The sequence below is a fragment of the Halyomorpha halys genome, unplaced genomic scaffold (assembly GCF_000696795.3).
Source record: "Halyomorpha halys isolate HHAL.00 unplaced genomic scaffold, Hhal_1.1 Scaffold518.1, whole genome shotgun sequence".
Taxonomy (NCBI): domain Eukaryota; kingdom Metazoa; phylum Arthropoda; class Insecta; order Hemiptera; family Pentatomidae; genus Halyomorpha; species Halyomorpha halys.
In genome coordinates, this window is record NW_027110901.1 from 435,984 (window position 1) to 443,909 (window position 7,926).

At 30.2% G+C, this 7,926-nt stretch overlaps 1 protein-coding gene across 1 annotated transcript in view; it reads right to left on the reverse strand.

Moving 5' to 3' along the window:
• LOC106683802 (RNA polymerase II-associated protein 3) overlaps positions 1-7,926 on the reverse strand; it is a gene marked incomplete in the record, with an annotated part of 27,469 nt that overhangs the window by 9,420 nt on the left and 10,123 nt on the right. Inside the window, 1 exon segment of the mRNA XM_067048990.1 lies at positions 6,577-6,778. Coding sequence (XP_066905091.1) covers positions 6,577-6,778 — 202 coding nt within the window.

Consider the following 7,926-nt stretch of genomic DNA (forward strand, 5'->3'; position numbering starts at 1 on the left):
GTAAATTTAAAATATTTGCTTAATTTTATTCAATAGACTCAATACTAATTGTCATAATATATTTAGACAATTGTCATCTAAATTAAAATTTTTTACTATTTCATACTTGCTCCATCATCCGTGTGTCATTATCTAATATAATAATAAACGTACAGCTCTGCTCTAATTAAATGTCTGTTATTGTTATCAATTTTTTTTTTACTTTAAAAAGATACTAGTGAATAATACTACAATATTTATGATCAGAATGTTTTTATTCTATTCAAAATATCTGCATGATGAATTTCTAGATGTCCAGTGCCTGTTTTATTATATAAAAAATTGTTTATTATATCCTATTATTGTATCTCTTTTTTTTTTCTGATTATACCATGTATGTGTAATTTATATATGTCCGATTACGGATTGATAAGTATGCTGTGTGAGATAGCAACCTAATGTATTTAGGCAGCATAGATAAATAAAGTATTTCTCTCTCTGACTGTTTGTTTACTGACTGATGTGTATTGCCTCTAATAATTTTGTTTCTAGTTCTACTTGCTCTATCTAATGCTTTTGTTTTCTTTTAATTAAATTTATGTCATAATTTAATACTATGTGAAAAAAGTATTGTTTTATTTGTATTTTTTACATTAGGATGTATCATTAATTCTTGTTTTTTGAAGTTTCTCAAATATAGACTTTTCCACAATCACATTTATAAATGGAAATTTGGTTTAACCCAATCATCTCTTCTGCCCTCCATGTTACAAATATTGTTATTTAGCTAATTACTACTATATATGCCCAACTTAATATTAGGATGATTATACAGTTGGCAGATTTATATGCCATTTTATATAACTGTTAAGGATACTTTGTAGCATTTTTCATTTTGACTATTATAACTATGATTACTATTATTATTTTTACTTTCAGCATTTTCTTCAAAATATTGGATTACTAAGTTCTCTTTAGTTTTAACTATTTAAATTATTTTTTCTTATACATTTTTCATTTGGTCATTATGAGTGTTATCATTCCTATTATCTACTTTGGGTTGCAATGCAATTAATTTTGCGGTAACACACTTGGTAAATTATTTTTATAGGATAAAAATTTTATTTTAATATTTTATATAAATCCATTTTTATTTTTTTTATGAACCTCTTATCTGTTAACCTGATGGTTTTTTTTTCAGAATTAATTATTTTAAGGGCACTTTTTCAAGTTTATTATTAACCGCATTTTACATTGTGAATTTTTGGTCTATGATTATAGCGATTAAATGCTTCTAATATTTCATTAAATTTATTTTCTTCATAATAAAAAGTAAATCATCTAATAAGATAGTAAGTAAGTAATCAGGAAACTAGCTGTGGCGCCCTTTGGATAAAGGTGCAACCAAGATAGAGAAATATGAACGTATCGCAACAACTCCCTCTCTCTTATGATTCCATTACTGAACTCCATTAAAAAAATTTCTAATTTCCCAATATTGAAAAGGTTAGTTATAGGTAAATATTAATTGTTTACCACAAAAGTAGAAATAATTGACAATTATATAGGGGTAAAAATAAGTTTCCGCCATTTTCTATCAAAAATAACAAATTTATTGTGAAAGAATGGTCCTTTTATTTGAAGTATTGTCCAAGTACTAGCCATTATCTTTCTGTCAGCATTCGGATGCCATGTTAGAAGAGGCTATCCACAACTCAACCCAATTTTTGGTTTCCTCAGATGATGTAAAGTCCTGCTCATACAGACCATGTGCCATCGACTGGAACAAGTGATAATCGGAAGGGACAATGTCTGGAGAATTCGGCAAGATTCCAACTTGGTAATTAAGTGTTTTTAAGTAAGTTTTGACTAGTGCTGCAACATGCAGACGAGCATTATCATAAGGAAAATAATTCTGATGAGTCTGGAGTTGTAATGAACATGTTTTTTCGTGAGACCTTGGCTGAATCTCATTAATTGTGTTCAATAGAGATCTCCAGTAATGGTTTCACTCGGTTTAAGCAACTCCTAATAGCTTCTTCTTCTTTTATTGGCACAACAGGGGCATGAGGCTGCACTTGGCTTGCTCAACAGCTGCCAACTATCTCTCTTTCTCATCTGGAAGGGTTACAGGGATCCTCAGTTGTTGCAGATCCTACTCCACAGCATGCCTCCATCAGTCCTTCAGCTTACCACATCGCCACACACCATCCGGACAATTCATGAGCCACTCTTAACTCCTAATAGCTGGTCTCACAAAATACACAGCATCAGGTTTTTTCCCATAAATATTCGGTTTGGCTGTCAATCGTGAAGCATGGTCAGGCCGTCACATGATTTTCTCCTAATTGGATTATTGCAGTAGATCCAATTTTCATCAACAGTTGCTATACAATTTGAAAAACCCTTTTTTTAAAGCAGCATTTTACTCATGCAAAATTGGCGTTTAATGCCTTCCTACTTCAGTTTATATGAAACCCAATTTCCTTGTTTTTATACCCCATTACCAATGATTTTTAACAATTTGAAATAAATTTTCCTCCAATAGTATTTCCAAATTTATGTCATCGTACTCTTTCGACCTTCCACTGTGTTCTTTGTCTTTCACATCTAACTCACTGTTTTTAAACTATTGAAACCACTCGTAACAACTTCTCTCACTTGAAGTAGCCTCATTATATGCTTATACAAGCAATTGATGTGCCTCAGATTCAAATTTCTTCAAATTAAAGAAGTAAATCAAAAGTTCCTAAAAATGACGTTTATTTGGCACAAAACATGACATTTTCATGCCAACAAAAAATATGTGATGCTGATAAGGGTCACTGATACTTCAAGGTTGTTGTAAACAGATGATCAAACTTATGATATTACATTTAACAGCTGACAATTTCAACAAAACTTTCTGATAGTCATCTTTTGCTAAACGACAGAAACTTATTTTTACACCCATTACATATAAATAGAGAATCGAATTGATTTAATGTTATTTTTAAATGCGTTATAAAACATAAAATTCTGACAGGTTATAATAAAAAAAAATTATCCAATGACAATTTATTTCATAAATACAGATTTACAAAGCTCAACTGTTCAAAGTCTTAAAATGGAATTAAGATGTACTATTGGAGTAGGATGGATATTATATTAAAATGAAAGTGGTAAGGTATGTACAGACATACTAAAATATGTTCAGCAAAAGATTTTTAATCAGCTCAACTTGAGCTTGGGTAACATAGGATAAATCTCCTTCCTCCTGTCAAACATGAAAAAAAAAATATATTGATAAAATAAACAAATTACAATAGTAAAGCAAAAAACATGAGTAATGAAACTTACATCTTACTCAGCTTGCTCATTAAAATCTGGATATACCTTTTTCTAACAGAAAATAGAACCCAATAAATAACATTATATATCAATACAAACATTGATGAATAATAATTTTTGAATAAAAGAAAAGAAAATCATATACATAAATGTTTACTTTATTATTATTTTTAAAATCAAGCATTTTAAAAATTTCATTAAATTTATAACACTTAATTCCAATTTTATAATATAGAATTAACAATTAAATAAAAAGGAGAAAGTAACAGATGAAAATGATGTGAAAAATATTTATTCATATCAATTTATATTATTCTTAAGAAGACCCTATTGTCCAGTGAGTATTTTTTAAACTAATTTAAGTTGGAACGACAAGTTGAGTCGAGTAAAAAAAAAAAAAAAAAGTGTGTTATTATCTATACTAAAATATAAAGATGGAGTGCTTGTTTGTTTGAATGGGCTAATTTCAGGAACTAAAAGTCTGATTTGAAAAATTCTTTTTGTGTTGGATAGACCATTTATTGAAGAGGCTTAGGCTTTATAACATCAGGCACTAAAACATAGGAATGGAGCCATAACTATATAGATAAAAACAATCTTGTGTAGATTCATGGATGTAATTGTCATAACAACTTCATACCCATGGAAGCTAGTGCACAACACAACCTTCTTAATAAGTAGGAAATTATAGAATGAAAACATGTCATTGCCATCTACAGCAGCAGTATAAATGCCAAGACAACATTGACATGAGCTGAAACAGTGTGCAAACAGGTTGTTTAATGGCTTGGATATCTAAACATTAATGTGAACCCCGCTAAAACAGATGGTGTCATATTCGCACAAAATCAATATAAAAAAGCGACATTCCTGAAGACCCTCCAAGTGGCTGATGCCATTATCTAGGCATGAGGCTTGATCGTCACATCAAGCTCTCTGCCCACCTCAACCAAAAGGTGAGAACAGTCAGAAACTCCAGGTATAAAAGAGTATACTGAGACCAGCGCTACTCTATGGTGCACTGATGTACCGATATGGCAACAGAAGCAACTTTTTCAGGGAATTCATGATTCAATGCTCAGGAAGACTGTACGAACGGCAGCATGGAAGAGGAAGAAGTCTCTAGATCTCCCTACAATCCAGAAATTCATCGGATGGAGTCTGTTATTAAATATATTTTTCAGAACTATCAATAAATGCTTTATCATCATATTTTAATATAAAGAGAACTGGCTATACAAAGGTTCCCTATATGATTTAACTGTTTGTGAATGTATAGTCGTCTATCTAACAATAATAATAGGAAAAATATTGAGTTTTAATTTTTTTCATGTTTAAAGCGAGACTGTTTTAAATAAAAAATATTTCCTGTTAATTTCTTAGTGCCTTGGTATACTGCAGTGGTCCAGCAGCAGTCTACAGAAAATAGATCAAACGAAGAACGACACTTAAGAAAGAACAGGTTCACCGTTTACTATTGATAACTAATTCTTTTGAAATAGGGGATTAGTAGATGTTTTTATTGACATAATAATGCATTTTGTGGATAAATTAAATTTATTTCATCATTTGTATGTGGAATAAGTTTTTAGTTTCTTGAATTTGAACATAAGAATGATTTTTGTTGAGACAGTTGAAGGCACTCTCAATATTTTAACTATTCACTGTTATGTCACTTTGTTTCAATTTGTGAAGTGTTGGTTCTTGCGATGTATCACTAGTAAGTAATATATTTTTATTAAGCTACAACCAGATGTATTATTATCTGTGGAATTTCATTACTATATCTGTTTTGGCTGTCATTTTATCTCATTATCATTAAAATAAGTTCACTTTATGCAGAAAGATTGGGCCACTCTGTTTAGTTATTTTCCGTACTATCAGTATTATATGAACTTTTGAGGCCCGAAGTTGATTTATTTTTAACAAAAAAAAAAAGAAGAAAGTGAAAATGAAATTTTGTAACCTAAAAATAATATAACCTCATCTGATAAACAAAATTTATGAAATAGATTTATTAACTAACCTCCCTCCCCCCTCCCCTTGATGAGGTGAGATTGTGCCAAGAATTAAAAACAACCTACCGATCCCAACAGCTTAAACTTAGTTTCTGATGTTGATACATTTTTTTTTTTTCAGTTGGTTCTATAGACCTTGTTGATCTTTGGCTGCCTGAACCAGCCTTCTCCACACATGCCTATTTTGGGCTACTGCTTTCCAGTTTGCTGTTGGAAGTTGCTGTAGTTGATGTTGATAGATAAATACTATAGATAAACCATCATAAACTGGCACAACCTTATCTTATTCTACAATAATATTCCAAACAAATTTTTTAAAAAAAGAAAAATATTTTACTTAAATTATTACTATGCCATAAAAATTGAAAAACAAAAAATATGAGTATAATTTCTGAAATACTATAGATGTAAATACATTTACATTAATCAATAATTACAATAATACTGTAGAATCTCAATGATTTGAACCTAAAGAAGTCTGATGATTAAATTTTAATTATCAAGATTAACAATAGTAGATAATAAAATTAATTAACAAGTTCTAACATAAGTTAGAATTCTGTGCTTGAGCAAACCATTTCTTCAAATGTTCTTCTACTCCACCAATCTTAAAGCCCTGTACTTACTTCGCTGTTCAGAGCCTGTTTTTTTTCTCCCTAATGCTTCCAAATAGATGTAATCGATGGAGGAATGTTATAATGTTTGGACACTATCAGTTAGCTTTACACCACTGGTGATGGCTTTTATGATTTGTTTTTCTTAAATGGAAAGACACTCACTGAATCATGTCACAAACTTTTTCAAAATAAAACTGAAACAATCATCTCTTTCAACAAAAATAAAGAGTGAGGGACAAGAATAGAAAAAAAGGCAGTTAACTGAAATTCATTAGAACAATCCCTATAACATGCTTTAAGTCTCTCTTAAAACCGATAAAAGTTATAGAATTTTTTAAGACATTTACTTGGCATGTGGAGCGAATATAAATCAATGTGAACAATGCATTCTATTCACATTGAGTGATATTTTTGGGAACAGCGAATTCGTATGGATTGTCAGAATAAATGTCCCTATTTTACTTGTGGCCTTCCACAAAAAAAGAAAGAGGATTTTTAGGGTCAACTACCTTTCAGGACCAGCTGTAATGAGATATAGTGACCAGTATTAAAGGAATCTTAACACAAATTTCATTTTTAAAAAAACAAAAAACACGAACGTTATAGTAATTTGATAACTTCAGTTATCTTACCTCAATAAGAAGATTTAATTCTTCTAAATCAGTTTTGGCTTGACTATTATTAGGTTCTAATGTAAGAACTTGTTTCACATCATAGCGAGCTCCCCACAAATCACCAACAGATTTCTTTGCTGCAGCCCGTCTCATATAAACTTTGACATAGCGTGGGTTTTTGTTTAAAGCCATGCAACAATCTAAAATGGCTCTCTGCTCCCTAAAAAATATACATATAACAATATGAAATTAGGAAGTTTAATAGATACATAAAATAAAACTTCGATTAATCACCACATTTTTTATGTGTAAGAACCCAAACAAAGGAGAGATATTTAACTCAGGTGTGACTATTTCAAAGAAAAATATTTACAAAAAGGTATAGAAATAATTACATAACATACAGCAATACAAAAATAATTTAATATCAAACACTTCATATTTTATTAGAAATAAGGAATTTGAGAAAGGCATATTATTAGTTTTTAAAGAAGACTAAATAAATATGTAAATTAATTGTCAGTATAGATTCAACATCTCAAAATTATTGTTTAACAGTAAGTGAAGGAACGCAAGTGAAAAAGAGGTTTCTAATAATATTATAAACCCAATAAAGTTATAAAAAAGTGCTTATACCTCTCACTCTACCATCCCATTGTACCAGGTCTTAATTGTGATTGAAATGCTATAAATATCAGATTTTATTTATAAATTTGAGAAAGAGTGCAATGTTTTTTTTATAGAAACAAACTATTAGTTTAATAAAATGCATATACAGTGCTCCACTTGAGTTTGTATTACATAATTTAACTATCTTTTTTATCAAACTTTGTTTTATTTAGTCTATTTGTGTAAGTTTTAAGACTCAATCAGAAACTGGAAATGATTAATTACAGAAACCTCCCCAAATAATTTTAAAATGCATTGTCTATATACCACCATCAGTTATACTGACCATATAAGAGGTACCTAAGAAAAGGACCGTTTGTGGATGAGGGAGTTAAAGCATCTACCTTATTGGAGCGGTATCTATTCGAATCCAGTCTAGGGGGGGAAACTTAACTTTCGTGGCAGTCCCACGAAATGAAAACTTGATCCCTCACCAAGGTTAGAATATGTTGGTTTCCTGTAGATAACTCCTCTCCCCCCTCCCCCAAATGTCAAAAATGACCAGGCGGGGATCATAACAAAATAAAAGTTTACCAAAGAAAATGGAAAGCTGCCTCGAGTGTAGCTCAAATATATGATATTGGAAGAACGACAGTGAACAATATAAAATGTGTTAATTTTGTACTCGAAATCTCTTTATTAAATAAGATTAGGTTTTATATTATAAACTTTTTAAATACATTTTTAATCTAAAATTAG